The 19,549-nt window shown below is 35.4% G+C and overlaps 2 protein-coding genes across 2 annotated transcripts; one reads left to right on the forward strand and one right to left on the reverse strand.

Moving 5' to 3' along the window:
* Nucleotides 1-950: 950 nt before the first annotated feature.
* On the forward strand, nucleotides 951-5,632 carry LOC113285823 (probable galactinol--sucrose galactosyltransferase 2). The gene is made up of 14 exons (XM_026534573.1): nucleotides 951-1,345; nucleotides 1,670-1,917; nucleotides 2,049-2,139; nucleotides 2,299-2,347; nucleotides 2,445-2,536; nucleotides 2,629-2,736; nucleotides 2,823-2,951; nucleotides 3,314-3,724; nucleotides 3,811-3,952; nucleotides 4,042-4,109; nucleotides 4,343-4,477; nucleotides 4,646-4,866; nucleotides 5,156-5,244; nucleotides 5,332-5,632. Exons 1-14 carry the CDS (start codon nucleotides 1,047-1,049, stop codon nucleotides 5,611-5,613), a joined length of 2,364 nt encoding a protein of 787 aa, XP_026390358.1. The 5' UTR covers nucleotides 951-1,046; the 3' UTR covers nucleotides 5,614-5,632.
* A 354-nt stretch (nucleotides 5,633-5,986) lies between these two features.
* On the reverse strand, nucleotides 5,987-8,577 carry LOC113285824 (cytochrome P450 724B1-like). Its single transcript, XM_026534574.1, has 8 exons — nucleotides 8,366-8,577; nucleotides 7,943-8,267; nucleotides 7,408-7,827; nucleotides 7,227-7,313; nucleotides 7,021-7,099; nucleotides 6,737-6,846; nucleotides 6,352-6,473; nucleotides 5,987-6,238 (listed from the first exon to the last, which is right to left on the reverse strand). The coding sequence occupies exons 1-8, from the start codon at nucleotides 8,575-8,577 to the stop codon at nucleotides 6,133-6,135; spliced, it is 1,461 nt and encodes a 486-aa protein (XP_026390359.1). The 3' UTR covers nucleotides 5,987-6,132.
* Nucleotides 8,578-19,549: the final 10,972 nt, after the last annotated feature.

Genomic DNA, 19,549 nt, shown 5'->3' on the forward strand with positions numbered 1-19,549 from the left:
ACCAAAAACTGCTACAACTGGCTTATAGAACAAGAACCAATTCCAGATAATCTCCCCTCTTCTCAGTGCATATGGGTGAAATATGTGCCTCCAAAAATACAGATCTTCATGTGGATGACAACTCAAAATGCAATACCAACCACTGATAACCTTGTCGGAAGATGCTGCAACATACAACATATTAACTGCTGCCTCTGCAATCAAGCTCCATAAACTGTCAATCATCTTCTCCTCCACTGCAACTACTCGCATAAAATCTGGTGTTACTTCTAAGGTGGCTTCAATGTTAGATGGGTTCAAACTAGATCTCTTGAAGCTCATCTACAGGCATGGAAATTCAGAAGAGGTCGTAACAGGGGAAGAAAAATATGGTCTGTAATCATGTTTGCGATTGTCAAAACCATTTAGGATGAAAAAAATCGCAGAATTATGGCAAACAAATCAGCAAGAGCCGAATGAGTTGTAATTAATGAAGTGAAAGCAATAATATACCAATGGGCAGCGAAGAAAAATGTTTCTGGGGCTTACCTTTTTGATCACTAATTACACACGGGAAATTAATCATTGATAGCATGTAAACTTTGTACACATACAAAAATGGGAACCTTCTGGTCTTGTTACTTTTTTTCTCTTTAATACAAAAAAAAAAAAATATACTGAGCATGAAATTCTTTTTACTCTCTTAAGACGCGGCAATGCTATTCAACTCCCTATTATCCACCTCCCTATTCATCTCTCTACAATCTAAACCCCATATTAAGAGAATAGTGAACCCCACCTGAACCTGAAAGCGGATCTCGATAGAGATGTAGGGCTTAAATTAGAGGGAGGTGGAGAATAGGGAGGTGAATAGCATTTCCGCTTACGAATGACAATATTGTCGTTGAAACATTTCTGGAACTCTGAAAAATGTCACTTATCTATTGGGAGATAACTAGAACTCACATTCTCCTCCAATCGTGTCTCCATGTAGAGTTTCTTGACTCTATATTTTCCGGGAAATTCTTAACGGCTTTTTTTAGCAGTTTTGAAATTTCTGGGAAACCATGGTTTCTTCGTCTTTAGGGACTCTGCAACTAAACTCTAGCTTTTCTCTTTTTCTATCCCCAAATCAAAGGGTTTACTCAAATGGGTCCATGCGTTTTCACAGGATATGGAAACCATCTATGTGTTTAGGTGCAAAACCCACTTTAAGAGATGGGAACTTAAAGATTAATGGTAATGAAGTACTGACAAAGGTGCCGGACAATGTACTTGTAACACCGTGGACTAATGGTTCGGCGTTTGTGGGTGCGACGTCCAAAGAGACTAGTAGTAGGCATGTCTTCACGCTTGGAGTTCTTCAGTAAGTATTCTATTCTGAACTTAAGATTTTGTTATTCAGACCATGTAATTGCTGGTTTATTAATCTTAAGTAGTGTTTGTCAGTTGGGTCACATAGGATTGCTAGATTATTGCCACTGTCCATTGCGGGGAATTTTGTTTCCATTACCCACCAAATGCTAATTTGTGGTGCATTTGAACATTGCACATCAAGTGGGTTTAAGAATCCGAGTATATGCTTCAATGTTGTCCTTAACTCTGGTTAGGATGTGAATTAGGTTGAAATGTACCTTTTATCTGATCATTACTAGATAAACAAACCTTTATAGTCTTTTTTGTGTTGCAGGGATGTCAGATTATTGTGTTTGTTCCGGTTTAAACTTTGGTGGATGATACCACGAGTAGGGAATTCAGGGAGAGATGTGCCTGTTGAGACGCAGATGTTGCTCTTAGAAGCCAGACCAGCAGAGGACTGTGTTCAAGGATCTAATGGGAACACATCCTATGTATTAATTTTACCTGTGTTAGATGGTGAATTCAGAACTAGCTTGCAGGGAAACTCTGCCAACGAGCTCGAGTTTTGTGTGGAAAGTGGTACACTATTCTGAGCTAAATGACATATACCTTAATCTTTCTGTATGGGGTTGTAACAATTTGCAGCCACACCTGCCCGACAAGAAGAAGTTGAATATAACTTCTAGTTCACGCTTTGATCATTCTTACAGGTGACCCAACTATAGGTACATCTCAATCTCAGAAAGCAGTTTCTGTGAATTATGGTGATAATCCATTTGAGCTGGTGAAGGAATCTATGAAGTAGGTCGGCTCCCACATCTTAGGATTCAGTTTCAGGAAAATTTAGATTAACACTATTGCCATGGGATACACACTTGATCCTCAAGCTGGTCAACGTGGAGCGCATATTCCTTGGTATTTTCCTTCCATGGATAGTTGTTGACTTCTGAGCTCATGCAGGATATTAGAGAAGCACTTGGGAACCTTTGCTCTCCGTGAATCTAAGAAGGCAAGGTGCTTCACCTCTTCCTATTCAGCAGAATTTTCCTCTACACTACTATCTCAGACATAACAGATGTAAAACTTGGGTTCTTCTCTTTAACCAGATGCCTGGAATGTTAGACTGGTTCGGTTGGTGCACCTGGGATGCTTTCTATCAAGAAGTTAACCCTCAGGGAATTAAAGAAGGACTGAAAAGGTTGTTTAGTATATTTTCATTCGGTAATGTTGTTTGGAATGCAAACATCCAACGCAGTTTCCAAGTTGTCCTACGGGTTTTTTCCTTAACAGCTTATCTGAGGGAGGCACTCCAGCGAGATTTTTAATTGTAGATGATGGGTGGCAAGATATAGATAATGAGTTCCAAAAGGATGGTGAACCAGTGGTTGAGGGATCCCAGTAAGTTTATTCATTCCCCCTTCAGATGTCAATAAGAAATTACTGCTCCTCTGAACTTCTGATTTTATTCTCATGGCAAATTATAGATTTGGAGGCAGATTGGTCAGCGTGAGAGAAAATAGTAAATTTCGTACAGAAGGAAATGAAGCTCTTAAGGTGGCAGCAAGTGGTCTGAAGGGTTTTATTGCAGACATTAAACAGAACTTCGGCTTGAAGTATGGTTTCTTTGCTCACTAATTCCAGTTGCTGCTTTTATGTTTAAACTTAAAAGTCTCTACCTTTTAATCTTCTGAAATGAATGGGCATAGGCTACTCTCAGAACTGAAATGAAACCTGCAAATCTAAGTTAAAGATCAACTAATATGTTAATATTGCTTAATTGACAAACAGTTTGTGTGATCATATCGACTGGTAGCCATGAATCTCATTGTCAAGGCCCATCGATTCGTCAGTGAGCCCCAACTCACATGTACCTATGGTGGTTTAATCAACTGTGTTATTGATAGGGTTACATAGAATTCATATTCACCATAAATTATGAATGTAAACTCAGACCTTGTTCACCTCAAAATTGTAGGTATGTGTATGTATGGCATGCACTGATGGGGTACTGGGGAGGAGTTCATCCAGACATGCCAGAAACTAAGAAATACAACTCAAAGCTTATCAATCCTACTCAATCACCTGGAAATTTAGCAAACATGAGGGATTTATCAATGGATTGCATGGAGAAGTATGGTGTCGGTGTGATCGATCCAGATAAAATATCTGAATTTTATGACGACCAGCACAGCTATCTTGTTTCACAGGATGTAGATGGGGTTAAGGTTGATGTACAAAACATACTAGAAACCATTGCGACTGGTTTAGGAGGTAGAGTTTCTCTCACACGACAGTTCCAGCAAGCGCTTGAGAAATCAATAGCTGCAAACTTCCAAGACAACAGTATAATTTGCTGCATGGGTCAGAGTACAGATTCTGTTTATCAGTAAGCAAACTCACTAAGCTTGATTTCACTTTGATTAAAATTCTTAAGAAAATTGGTAATTTTATCTGACTGAAGCTTTAATTTAGCTCGAAAAGAAGTGCTATTACTAGAGCATCTGATGATTACTGGCCAAAAGACCCAACAAAACAGACATTGCACATTGCTGCTGTATCTTTTAACAGCATCTTTCTTGGTGAAGTGGTGGTTCCTGACTGGGATATGTTCTATGTAAGATCCAACCTTTGATATCTTATGATGCTGCTTTTACTTTTTCTTTACTTCTCGGGCCTAACCATTACCCTCGGGGAATGTTTCAGAGCAAGCATTATGCAGCTGAATTCCATGCAGTTGCTAGAGCTGTGGGGGGTTGCGGAGTTTATATTAGGTAGGATTTATGAGAGAAAAATGGAAAGAAAAAATAGAAACCGGAGACAAAAATGCATTACTATCCGTGGGCGAGAATATTGAGACATGAAGTGTTAAGAGATGTACCCCAATGGGATCTGGCATCAGAGATTCTTTTCCTAAAGATTAATCAGAACCATTGTAGCCATCCGTATCTCTTGTTTTAGGAATATTATCCAATTATTTCATTTTTGTTCTTACCGTTGACTGCAGCGATAAACCTCGGCAGCATGACTTCACAGTACTTAAGAAACTTGTACTCCCCGATGGGTCAATTCTTAGAGCTAAATACCCAGGGAGACCAACCCAAGATTGTTTATTCACTGACCCTGTTATGGATGGAAAGAGGTAATGCTTTCTCCTTGAATTTTGTAGCAATATGTATTCTGAATCTACAGTCCCTACTGAAAGTAGAAAATTCACTTTGCGCCACCAGTTTTACTAACCTAGATTGTTCAAGAATCAATATACAATTAAAAGTAACCACTTGGTTTTTGTTCTGGTTCATGACTGAAGTCTTCTGAAGATTTGGAACCTGAATAATTACTCTGGAGTTCTGGGCGTATTCAACTGCCAAGGAGCTGGAACATGGCCTTGCATGGATGATTCTACCACTGTTCAGAGTGATACTAGTCATGAATTAACAGGGCAGATCAGTCCCAGTGATGTCGAGTATTTTGAAGAAGTTTCTGGGGATTCATGTACAGATTTCAGTGCCGTGTTTTCATTCAACACAAGTATATGTAACCTTCAACACAAGTATTGAATTTTATAATAAAAGAAATACGGATTTCTCTGTTGAGCAAACAGAAGTTCTTGGTGACTTGCCTTTGTTGATACAAATGTTGTGCACTCTGCACTCTTCCCTTTATTTATCTATATCAGTCTAATAAGCTATAAATATGGAAATCACATTTATGGAACTTTAGCTTTTAGGTGGCAATATAAGCACGTTTACGGCACATGATATCAAGTCATATATCACATATTTTTTCTAACATATTCGTTATGCCCGTGCAATTTCAGGATCTCTTTCAAGATTGCCAAAGAAAGAATCTCTGGATGTGACGTTGAAGATCTTGCAATGCAATATTTTTACGATATCTCCAATCAAGGTTTTTTTTTTCTCACAGTTGCATCTGGACTAGTTCTCATAGTACATTTCTCAAACCATAACCTCGCTCTGTCCTGGTTTTCTACAGGTTTACTGTCAAAATTTCGAGTTTGCACCCATTGGGTTAATAGATATGTACAATTCTGGGGGAGCAATTGGAACAATGAATTTCTTCAGTGATCCACCAAAAGGTAGAATTAACATTGAAGGGAGAGGTTCGGGTCGTTTTGGAGCGTATGCAAGCGCACAACCAAAGATGTGCACTCTAAACTCTGAAGAAGTAGACTTCGAATACAAAGGTGACGATAACTTCTTAACATTATCAGTTCCTCACGGCATCAGTTCCTGGGATATTTCTATTTACTTATGATCCTTTTCTTTACACATTCGAAAACATTATGTCACAACTCATATGCATAATATATGAAAAATGCAACTTTAGATGTTCAAACCTTGTCATCCATTTACCCTTGTATAGGAAATTAAATTTGGGATAGGCATTATAGGACTAAGTGGAAGTTGCCAACGTCCTTGGGGCTACGAATTCATAAAGAAGCCAGCAAATTTACGGAAAGTGCAGTTATGTTACTGACTGTATGTGCTGTGGTTCTATTAAGCTTAGACTCGCATTTGCTACTGGATTTTGAGCTGGTACAATGGCCTGTTAGCATTACTAGAGAACGAAATATATATGATATTTATATTTATATATTTACTGAGAAAGTTATCCGATTACACCTCTTTTTCACACAAATCCCTCACTTTTTAGAAATATTACAATAGGAATCCTCATTCACTGGGAATATCTCTCGGGTCTTCTGTGCTTGTGCTGAAACTTTTAACTGGCCCTCAGAAGCGAAAAGTATCACAGGGAAGGTCCTTTCTCAAATCAACAGGATGCCTCTGATAAAATCTGATCCACTTTCAATGGCAAACCATTTTGAAATTCAACGTACGGATATGCCATTGACTGGTCAACACCTTCAGGATTCCATCTATAAAGATTCAGGAATTTAAATTGAGATTAAAAACTTCTGAACAAGCTCATTAAGAATAACTACAGATGTCACACCCAAGATTAAACACAGATTTACTGAGTCATTTTTACCTGAAATTAAGAACAAGATGATGGAGAAAGAATGAAGTTTCAACTTTAGCAAGTTCAGATCCTGGACAGAATCTTGGTCCTCCACCGAATGGAGTGAATTTCTTGCATGTTTGGCTCTGATTCTGAAATTTTTAATAAAAAAATTTAGTCAATTATTAATAGATGATCTACAGTAAAAAATATTATAGTATTTGAAATGTTCTTTAAAGAGTCCAATAATAATGCAGCAATTTGAGCTGCATATTAAGAAATTTAAACATAAGATGCTCTGATTTGATTAGCAAATTTTATGGACTTTTTGTTGTTGCAAATGTCATTGATTTATTAATGAATTAAACAGATGGTTATGGATTAAAACTGTAATATGTAAATTAGTGAAAATTACCTCCCATCTCCAAGGATGGAACTCAAGAGCATCATCACCATGAAGAGACGGATCTAGATGGACTGCACTAAAAACAGGTAGGACCTTCCAACCAGATGGAATTATATAATCTGAAAAAATAAAAAAGAAACAAAATTATTAGAAATCAATAATTATTAAGAAGAAGCTCTAATTATTCTTCTCCTTTTTGAAGCTCATGCATGCATATGCAATATGATTTATTGTAAAGGAAATAGTAGTAGCTGTTTAACATGTAAATGGAGATAATGCAAATCCCAGCATACCTTTAAATCTAATGTCTTTGAGAGCTTTTCTATGCACAAATTTGACAATGTTCCCACATCTCAAAGATTCACTAATAACCTACACATTTTCAAAAAAACAAGTACATTTAACACCAACAAAAACAAAAAGCCACATTAGCCATTGTTGACAACACAGTCTAGAAAGTTTTGTAAAGCTAGAGAGAGAGAGATAGAAATTCTTTTACATTTTGAGTAAATTCCATTTTCTTATAGTCTTCCCAATTCAAGTACTCATTTTCCTCCTTGCCTCCTCTTATGTTTTCATGTTCCACCTGTAAAAAAAGACAAAAACAACAAAAGGTAAGAATTTAATACAGGATTTATTATAGGTTGAGAGTCAGGGGAAGAGGGGGAGCAATCAGTCACCTTTAATTGTTGTAATGCAGATGGTGAGTGACCAAGAAACTGGACAGCCATGGCCATCAAGAGAGAAGTAGTTTCATAACCACCAAGTAATGAATCAAGAACAAAACTCACTTTCTCATCCTCAGACAAAGTGTTAACTGATATAAGCATATCAAGAAAATCACCATTATTCATCTTAGAACTGTTATTATTATCACCCTCGATAATTCTACATTTTCTTCTTTCTTCTACCATTGCTTTGACAGTAGTAGATATCCTAGTCCTAGCTTGAACAGCTCTTGCATATGGGGTTCCAGGAATATACATTGGAAAAGAGATCAATCCTTTCATAAAAGTTAGGAAATCTTCTAATATCTTTGATGTTTGTGGATCATCTGGTGTTAACCCAAGGATCTGCTTTACGATAACATTGAACGTGAACTGCAAACAAAAACAAAAAGATCATAAAGATTAGCAAAGATAAACATCTTGAACATTAAAATTTTCTTATGATGATTAATCTCTAATCTTCAAGAATATATAAGGTTTTGGTTACCTTTCTAGCTTCTTCACAAAACAAGACTTGTTGCTTTCCTTTCCAAGTATTTAGAATTTGGATAGCTGTTCTCTCAATGTCATTTAAGTATTCTGGTTTTGATTTAGTTGTTCCAACCAGTGTAAAAGCCATATTCCTCAACCTTTTATGCGTTTCTCCCACAACCACAAGCATGGAAGAACTCCCAAGTACACCATGAATGGGTTTTGGATAACTGCATTGGAACAATTTGTCTTCATTTTGAAGTATGAAGTAGTTGAGTTCTTGATCACATGATACAATTGTTGGGGAACAAAACAAATGGGATTTGAACACTTTCCCATACCTGAAAACATCAAATAATTATGCATTATTTATTATAAAAAACTAATTAAGATCAGTAATATATGTTACTGAATGAATGATCTATAGTGTAATTTCTACCTTGAAATGTGGTTGTAAAGGAAAGAGCCGATAGAATTGGAACAATGAGGCTTTAAGAAAGAGAGGGTTTCACCAAGCAGAGGCCACCCAAAAGTACCCTTTGGAGTGGGAAGACCAAGATTCAACAACAAAGGCAAGAAATGGTTGAAGATGAGACCCAAAACAAATCCAACCAGACTAACTAAGAGAACAAAACAAACACCTCCAACCATGGGGAGAATTAGTGATAGATATATCTATCAGGAGTATATGCTCAACTATCTGTGAGTCTCTTCTCCAGATATATATATAGATGTCTCTCAGTTTTAGTTTTTGAGGGGAGTGGGATGAAATGAATAAGGAGATATGATGACTACTTGAGAGTTATTAGAGAGAGCTAAAAAGAGACTCTCTCTTCTCTCTCTCTCGCTCTGTCTTTATCTCTATCTCTCTCAAAGACTTTGCAGCGGATATGAGATTGCAAAATACGATGGTGTGGGTTGGGAACAAGAAGGCAAGAAGCATGCAAAAGCTAGTAGCATCAAATTCCCATACATAAAAGACAGGACAAACAGAGAGAGAGAGAGAGGGAGAGACACTACATTAATTTATTAGTATATATTATGACCTTATTTACACAAAATAAGGGGCTGGAGCTGGAGGAGCTAGGTAGAGCAGAAGAAAGCAAATAGGCTTTTATGCAGATGATGATAAGTTACAGTCTTCGATGATAAAAATAAAAATAAAAATAAAAACGCTCAGAAGCCTAGGAAATGAAATCAACCTAGAAGTCTAGTCTTGGATATCTAGATACCCCCTGGTCCCTACTAAGATGGAGCCAGACACAGTGGACAGACTAGAGAGAATGACCCATACTCATATTTTATATTATTATATTATCAAACACTTAATTAATCTCCATCAAAACAGTGGATGGCAAACACAACAAAGAAACTATTCCACTACAGAGGTATTTTAACTAGTGAAAATAGCAGTGATTACTATTTCAAGAGTGGTATTCTATGGGTAAAAAGTTCAAATTTGCACAACAGATCAAGTGAATGGGCACTTATTCATGTTTGGTGTGAAAAGTATCGTGATGCCCAATTCTAATGGTACATTACAGTACTCTAACGTTGATTGATTAGTCGAGAAACCTTATTTCTCTGCTTGTTTTATCCGGCAGATGCATTTATCACATGTTAGAATTAGATTTCATTGACATCGTAGTCCCATATTTTCCGTCTAAACTTGTACAGCCAAAGCACGGAACATTGAAATGAGTTACTATAAGCACAATGAAAAGGGATCCTAAAGTTTGTTTTCCTCCCTAAACTAAACCGGAATTAAGCTAAAGAGTAAGTAAAGGACATTGTATCTGCATGGTTAAGGGCTTGTTACTTTATAGTGGCCCGTGGGATTAAAAAAATTAGTAAAATGTTATTCTCTTTGTGATAAAAGAAGTCTGACTCCTAGTTAGTAAGTTCGCGAATGATTCGCGAATCATTCGCGAATTTTTCCGTATCACGAATTTTACCGTCTTATTCGCGTACGTTTGCAACTCCGAACCCAAATCGCGTATTATGTGGCATTCCCGGATTATTCGCGAACCGTTCACGAATTTTACGTATCCCGAATGATACGTCCGCTTAATTCGCCATAAATTCTTTAGCTTTTATTTTTCAAAGACTCCACTTTTTGGGCTTTACTGCCTCCCGAGCATACACGACCGAATATTTAAAGTGTTGTAATTTTTATGAAACAAAAACGACTGAAGAGATTTGAAGGTGAATGTGAGAGAGATCTCAAACTCACTAACCAAGCATCTAAACCACCATACGACGTCCTCTTGGATAACTAATGTTGTATATATTATTAATATCATCATATTAAGTTTATTTTTTCTTTAAATAACTCACACATATGCATAAAAATTGGTCTATGACCTTATAAATACAAATTATTTGTTATATATAGATACCGAATTTTCAGAGCCGAACTCACATTTATAAATCGAATTATATACGTACGTATGCCGTTCCGAATTACTGACGAATCACGTCCCGTTGACCGAATTTTGGACCGAATCTGGATTTTACAAAACCGTATAATACTCGTACGTTTGCCGTTCCGTACGTTTGCCGAATCCCGAATTGCTAACTAGGGTCTGACTATTGAGGTTTCTTAATTGAGCCGCACGAGTTTGCAGTACTACTTTTTGCAGGTATCAGGGTTCAAGACTCAAGACTGTCAGCTTCGTAAGATTAAACAAATTAATTATTTACTAGTCATTTCCTACTTCTTCTTTCTCTTTTCGAGGTTTCTTCGTTTCTACGTTCTATTACGAATATCTGACATACACTAATTAATTACTCCATTACACGTCCTACTACATACTTATTCCAAATTCATAAAAAACTAGATTAACCTACTTTATAATCTTGCCCATGACATTACCATTAGCATTTTCACGATCTCATCACGTGAATCTACGTTTTTCTCTTTGTCAAACTGTGTACGGTAGACGGTCGTAACCAAAGAAACGTAGCTGTTGTTGCTGGCTGCTACATGGGCTAAGAAGCACTGGATATGAGTTTTCTCGTACAGGCAACCTTTCAGTGAACGAAATGTTATGGTGTAATCGTGATATCTAACATTGGTAAATGCTGAGAAACCATAATAATTGGTGGGACTTGGGAGTATTTAATTCATATTTAGTCCATCCGACAACGGCTCTGATTACTTGTTAGTTTCTTTTTCCATACAACCACCAAAACACTCCCTATGTGTACTTTATTTTATTGTATTTTATCTGTTTCTCTTAGTTTGACCAAAATTATAGTCAAATCCCACCATTTTCCGGCTTCATTTTCATTTAAAGACAGAATACCTTAAAAACCCAAAAAGGAGAGTCATTCGTGTCGAATTTCTATTGGGCATTTACATATAATTATTATCAGAAAATAATACTAGGACAAATACTTGTATAGGCATCGAGCATATGGGGATACAATGATCTACGACAAAACTCAAGTCAAGACAGGTCAAAAGAATTATCGTCCGGATAATCAGCTACTGATGAATGGCTAGGGTTTTTCCTGATTACTCAAAATTAGCAAAGAGAAGTCAGGATTTTATGATCATGTGATATATAGATACTGTGCATGCGCTGAACATACTGAACATAGTAATGGAGCAGAGTCAATAGTCCCATATATATATATATATAATCAGAATGATTCATCACAGTCTGATTTCAAGGCATGGGTATCATGGGTATGGAAACCTAAGCAGTCTATCTAAAATGAGCTACATTTTTAGAGTTTATTTTCAGCTTATAATTGTCCTTTTTGTTTTTACTTTGTAGACTAGGAGGATTCATTCATTTTCAAGAAAATACAATGTGCTTTCAAATTGATGAACCAACAAGACTTACAAAATCTTCAATATAGATATGTAAGTAGATTCTACGATGAGTTGTACGTGCGATGGGATATTGTACTTTAATGTATCTTTTCTATTTAACTTTATCTTTTGCTTAAAATATGATTCATTTTCATCCATTCATAAGTGGATTAAATACAGTATAAGGCAGAAGAAGTAATACCAGTTATGCTGTCTCTTGTACCATTGTCCAACAGGCATTATTAATGGATTGATCATAAAACCAATAATTATCCCGAAATTAGGGTATACTCAAATTAATTGGGGTATACTAAATTTAAACTCATCCAACATAGTATGTTAAGGGGTGTCTAAAAGATGTCAAAAGACCAATTTGCCCAGACTGTTAATACATGAGTTACAGGGAAAAAACCATGCCGACAGAAATCCATCAACTTTAAAATCATTCAAAATTCAAAGTTTATGTAATGAAATCAAAAAATGAAATAAAAAAAATCAAATTAAAACAAAAAATCAAAACAAAATTGAATTTTGGTTGTACGATTTTTGAGATTGGGTATGATTTTGTACCCAATCTCAAATCACGTATGATCCCACATATTTATCATCAGTCGGCAGGGCATATTTTTGTCGACCTTGCCGACTGGTATTAGTCTGCAGGGTGTTCTTTTTCGACCTTACCGACTGGTATTAGTCGGCAAGGTAATTTTTTGTCGACCTTGTCAACTAGTATTCGCCGATATCTTTCTAGGTTGAATATTGTGACGACTTTTCATCTTTGAAATTAGCATTTACAGGGTCGTCACGGTATTCATCCTTATACCTTGACGACTATAATTTAGTCGGCATGTTATGAATTAATACCTTGCCGACTAATCATGCATTTGTAACACCTTTCTCTGTATGTCAAAAATCCTATAGTCGTCAGGGTATTTTTTTGTCGACCTTGCCGACTTTTCATACTTTCATAATTGAAAGTGTTGATTCCTTCTGTAATTTTGAGTATGGAATCACTCAGCAGCTTTGCAATCCCCTTTGTAAAAGTATTTGGCTAGTGTGGTTTCATTTCCTTTACAAAAAAAAAACTCAAAAAAAAAAAAAACTCAAAAATCATAACACATAATTCATGAGTTCAATCCAAACAATACCTAATTTGAGAAATTTAATCCAACTAATTAACTAACTAAATTAATTAACCTAAACGCATTATTAGTGTTAATTAAGAAATAGATTAGGCATTTTGAAAATAAATGGTTAAGGTGCGTTGTGTTTTACTTCATAATGACCTGGGTATACCCCAATTAGGTATACCCCAATTAATTTGGGTATACCCAAATTTGGCCAGGATAATTATGTTTGCGTGTTAGTGCTCGTCTGTTTTGTGATTTTGTCTGTAGTTCAACACTTGTTTAAAAGGAATTATAACTTGCAAGTAGTAGGTTACTTCATACTAAATGTTAAGTAATATTTGCATTATCTTCAACATAATCAGATGGTTTGGAAGATATGGAGACTACTTCGTTTTGCATTACGATGAAATATTTGGAAGGAGCGCAATTACCGATTGTACAAGCATACGAGAAGAAACTTTGATTAACTAACTTCCAATTTTCAAAGGTAAATTAGTTTAATGGCAAAATAGGGATGATTTTACTGCTCAATCAGATTGGCCGCTTTGAACCATAATGTTGATCCAAGTTGGCCAATCTTCCGACCATTCCAATATACCTACTTGAGTTTTTGCAAATTTTACTAAAGAAACTGCAACACAATTTTTATCTTTATAAACATAGTAACAGGTCCACGAATCAAAATAAGAAAGAATAGTCAAAGCATCATTGGTGGTATTAATATTGTTGTCCATTTCATCAATCGACATGGCATTTTTTTGTCGACCTTGATGACTAGTATTAGTTTGCAGGGTATTGTTTTTCGACCTTACCGACTGGTATTAGTCGGTAAAGTGTTTTTTTGTCGACCTTGCCGACTAGTATTCGCTGATATCATTCTAGGTTGAATATTGTGGCGATTTTTCATCTTTGAAATTAGCATTTACAGGGTCGTCACGGTATTCATCTTTATACCTTGACGACTATAATTTAGTCGGCATGTTATGAAATTAATACCTTGCCGACTAATCATGCATTTGTAACACCTTTCTCTGTATGTCAAAAATCATATAGTCGGCAGGGTATTTTTTTGTCGACCTTGCCGACTTTTCATACTTTCATAATTGAAAGTATTGATTCCTTATGTAATTTTGAGTATGAAATCACTCAGCAGCTTTTCAATCCCCTTTGTATAAGTATTTGGCTAGTGTGGTTTCATTTCCGTTGCAAAAAAAATTTCAAAAAAAAAAAAACTCAAAAATCAGAACACATAATTCATGAGTTCAATCCAAACAATACCTAATTTGAGAATTTTAATACAACTAATTAACTAACTACATTAATTAACCTAAACACATTATTAGTGTTAATTAAGTAATGATAGATTAGGCATTTTGAAAATAAATGGTTAAGGTGTGTTGTGTTTTACTTCATAATGACCTGGATTTTGTCTTATTAGGTATACCCCAATTAATCTGGATTTTGGCCAGGATAATCATGTTTGTGTGTTAGTGCTCCTCTGTTTTGTGATTTTGTCCGTAGTTCAACACTTGTTTAAAAGGGATTATGACTTGCAAGTAGTAGGTTACTTCATACTAAATGTTAAGTAATATTTGCATTATTTTCAACATAATCATATGGTTTGGAAGATATGGAGACTACTTCGTTTTGCATTACGATGAAATATTTGGAATGAGCGCAATTACCGATTGTACAAGCATACGAGAAGAAACTTTGATTAATTAACTTTGATAAACTAGTTTAATGGAAAAATAAGGATGATTTTATTGCTTAATCAGATTGGCCCCTTTGAATCATAATATTGATCCAAGTGGGCCAATCTTCAGACCATTCCAATCTATCTACTTGAGTTTTTGCAAATTTTACTAAAAAAACTGCAACACCATTTTTATCTTTACGGACAAAGGAACAGGTCCACGAATCAAAATAAGAAAGAATAATCAAAGCATCATTGATGGTATTAATATTGTTGTCCATTTCATCAGTCGGCAGGGCATTTTTTTGTCGTCCTTGCCGACTGGTATTAGTCTGCAGGGTGTTGTTTTTCGACCTTGCCGACTGGTATTAGTCGGCAAGGTATTATTTTGTCGACCTTGCCGACTAGTATTCGTCGATATCTTTCTAGGTTGAATATTGTGGCGATTTTTCATCTTTGAAATTAGCATTTACAGGGTCGTCACGGTATTCATCCTTATACCTTGACGACTATAATTTAGTCGGCATGTTATGAATTAATACCTTGCCGACTAATCATGCATTTGTAACACCTTTCTCTGTATGTCAAAAATCCTATAGTCGGCAGGGTATTTTTTTGTCGACCTTGCCGACTTTTCATACTTTCATAATTGAAAGTGTTGATTCCTTCTGTAATTTTGAGTATGAAATCACTCAGCATCTTTGCAATCCCCTTTGTAGAAGTATTTGGCTAGTGTGGTTTCATTTCCTTTACAAAAAAAAAACTCAAAAAAAAAAAAAAACTCAAAAATCATAACACATGATTCATGAGTTCAATCCAAACAATACCTAATTTGAGAATTTTAATCCAACTAATTAACTAACTAAATTAATTAACCTAAACACATTATTAGTGTTAATTAAGCAATAGTAGATTATGCATTTTGAAAATAAATGGTTAAGGTGTGTTGTGTTTTACTTCATAATGACCTGAGTTTTGTCTTATTAGGTATACCCAATTAATCTGGGTATACTCCAATTTGGTCAGGATAATCATGTTTGTGTGTTAGTGCTCGTCTGTTTTGTGATTTTGTCCGTAGTTCAACACTTTTTTAAAAGGAATTATGACTTGCAAGTAGTAGGTTACTTCATACTAAATGTTAAGTAATATTTGCATTATTTTCAATATAATCATATGGTTTGGAAGATATGGAGACTACTTCGTTTTGCATTACGATGAAATATTTGGAAGGAGCGCAATTACCAATTGTACAAGCATACGAGAAGAAACTTTGATTAATTAACTTCGATAAACTAGTTTAATGGAAAAATAGGGATGATTTTATTGCTTAATCAGATTGGCCGCTTTGAATCATAATGTTGATCCAAGTGAGCCAATCTTCTGACCATTCCAATCTATCTACTTGAGTTTTTACAAATTTTACTAAAGAAACTTCAACACCATTTTTATCTTTATGGACATAGGAACAGGTCCATGAATCAAAATAAAAAAGAATAATCAAAGCATCATTGATGGTATTAATATTGTTGTCCATTTCATCGTTGTTGTGTGACCCTGGACTGTTTTCACCGTATTGATACAATCCCCTACAAAATGTACATTCCATGGTCCTCTTTTTTTAGCCCATACAGCCGTTTCTAAAACTCCAAAGTCTTGGCAAGTTCCGAGTCTATCTCCTGTTGAGAGACATCATACCCCATTACGTTCTCCTATAAAATTTATGGATATTAGTCCAATACCAGGTAACGCTTTGTTAATAAAAGAGACATCAAAGTTTATTTTTTTCCACGTGAGATATAAAGATGATTTCCAGTTACAAAGTCTTGAGTGACAACTTTGATTAGTTATCAAAGTCCCATTCCACTCTTCTAATTGCCCATTAATGTTTTCAGAGATTAAGTTGATATCCACCTGCACATTATCAATTTTTTTGAGCTTCTAGATTTCCATACATACCTAGCAAGAAAACCGACACTTACAATTTTTTGTAGTCAACCTGCACTCTTGAATTGTTGAGATTATACCACGTCTTGTCACTAAACTATCGCAACCCATATGGTCCCAACTATAACTGTGCCGAATTAAAGACTGAGCATAACCAAAACATGAAAGTCATAATTATTTATAGTCTTTACATGTATTACTTTTCGAGGGCTTCTTGATAAGCACGTTGATATATAATTTGGATGTTATGTTGTAATTGGAAACAATTATTTTTTTTGCTGTTTTTTTCAAGCTCATTCATTTGATGAGTGTTAACTTCTAATAAACTTTCCCTTTCTCCTGTTAAAAACTCACCCTCTTATAACATGTGCATTTTATATGCAATGTGATTTACTGTTACATATTTTCAGGTGGTTTAAAAAGTAAAATTGACTTTTCGTCTTAATGATACATAAAAATGAGAAAGAAACAAATATATTTTAGCCAAATTTTGATGAGGATAGGGCCACCCTGGAGGGGCCATATGAGGATAAGTGGCGGTCAATTGTGGTTGTGTCAGCAGTCTAGGTAAATGGTCGCCGTTTAATTTGTACAATTTTTGGATTTTAAATTTCTTTTAAGCTTCAGACTCCAATGTACATCATTGAGTAAACTCTTACATACATGTTGGAGAATGGAGATTACTGGATATTTTTAGTGGTTGTGTTACTTCTTACTAGTATCAGGAATGAAAAGTGGCAATCATTAAAAACAAAACAATGAAAACAATAGTGTACTTGATGTTTATTAGCATTGTCGGAAATTCGATTTATTAAGTTCTTGGTTGAAGATTGAGGACTTGATTGTATTCTGGAGTTAATAATTCTGCAATCTTATTTTTTCCTGCGAATATAATTTAGAAGTACCGTATTATTGTGTAAAAAAATGTTGTGTAAAAGTATTGAAACCAGATGTATAACAACCTTTGTTCCAGAAAACCTTTTTTTTAATCGATAAATGAGAAAAGAACCCCCTTACATAATTAATAGAGTTCTTGATATATTCTCCAGTGTCACTAACATGGTTCGATAATAGGATATCCCTCTGATCAAACGACCCATTAATTTGAATAAAATGATCCTTAAGGCTTCTGCATATCCAACAATTGAAATTTGGGATGCCACTTCCTATAGCAGCTAAGTTAACATATTTGTAAATCTTCCTTTGATGGCTTCAAAACGCAACTTCAATAGCAGACGCAAATATTGATGAGAGTTTGATTCAATGTCCATTTTTGCTCCTAAAGTAGTTGCCATTTGAAGGATTTTCATGCCATACCCTTCGGACCTTGTGGCAAGTCAATGTTGGATAAGCTTCTTGCTCATATGCAATTCCCAGCAACATCAAATATGATTATTCCCATTCCAATTTTGCCTCAAAAAGTGTTAATATAGCTACCACGGTTTATTTTTAAACTGTAGAATGTCTGGCTTTATCCAGTCCATTCCGAATTTAATAACTCTTTTCTGAGCTTGTTCAAAGATGTAGGATACATGATGGTGGCTGTTTTCCTCTAGGTCTCTAATTGCTAAAAACTCATTGATAAAATTTGCAATATGCTTTGGTATTTCCTTAGCATTGTATTTTGATTTTCTCAAAGATATTTGAACACTTGGTTTTCCATACATGTCATAGTGGAATGGTAGATAATTCAGTTCACCCAGTTTTGGTTAAGCATACTTGTTACCCATTCATGGAAATCAAAATTATTCTCATAGACAGTTTGGATCAAAACCAAGTTCTCTCCAGACTGTTTGCGTAAAATTGCAATGTATACACATACGTGAATGCGATTCACCAGATGCATTGAAAGTTTTACTTGTGGGATCAATATAATGTAAGATCCTAATAACTATTTCCCCTAGTGGAATATTAGAGTGTGTTGCTTTCCACATGAATATATTTATATAAGGCATTGGCGAAGCTACAATCAGGCTTCCCCTGGCTGAAGCTGGCTGAAGCCATCCCAAAAGCCCATATTTTTTTAACAACCTATTTGTGTCGGGCCAAACTTTTAATGTTTTAATTCTAGGTATATGCCCGGGGTTCCCTTAAGTCCTGGTTCCGTGACTGATAGAAAAAGATTTATCCAGCTTTCGTATATATGGCTTTCCAATTTAGGAGGTTAGATAGCCTATCATATAGAGAATTTACAGCGATCGTCATACAAGGTAAGAGGCCAACTGATGCTATCATCATGTGTAGGTCCATTTATTTACATCCACATAATCCAGATACCAATTTTCCAACAAGTCTATAAAAACTTTTATTACGTAGAGTCTGTGATTAACAAATCCAGCTTGAAGAGAAAGGAAAACTAATCTCATATGTGTTGTGTAGTTAAAGTTTCTTTAAAAAATGATGTTAACATTGATAACATGCAAATTTTGCATACTCCATTCTCCTTCTCTCTCCACACTTCGTAGAATTTTTTTTCTCGGTGAACAAGCTCTTTTATGGCGTCCTTCAATTGCTCAGATCTGCTCCTCTTGGAGTATATCTAAGCAATACCCATTTTCCTTTACAGTTTATTAGTAGTTTTCCTTAATTTAGGTAGGGTATACATGATTTTTGGGTTTAGTTTTGGATTTCACCCATCATTGTCGGCGGCAAGTTATCTACGCTTTTATGGCGGATGCTTTTGTGCTCGTAGAGCATCTTTTCTCAACTTTGTTGGTCATTTTATACTGGATTTACTAAGTTTCAAGTACATTAGTGGTGACATTCGGTGGCCATTATCTTCATTAGAACATTCGAGATCTAAAGCAAATTACTCCTACTTTGGAGCATCTCTTCATCAAGAAGAAAATTTTTATCAAAAAGGATTTATGATCTGAAAGTCATTGCTCCTCCGGTTCAATTGGTTATCTATCATACATTTTTTTGGTTATTTTTTGGTGTTCTTGCTCTTCTCTCCTTAGAATGCTTGGTTTTGTAGGAATTTTCTTTATGGGGGCGAAATTTGAATGGGGGCTGGGGAACTAATAAGAA

The sequence above is a fragment of the Papaver somniferum genome, chromosome 6, assembly GCF_003573695.1.
Source record: "Papaver somniferum cultivar HN1 chromosome 6, ASM357369v1, whole genome shotgun sequence".
NCBI lineage: Eukaryota > Viridiplantae > Streptophyta > Magnoliopsida > Ranunculales > Papaveraceae > Papaver > Papaver somniferum.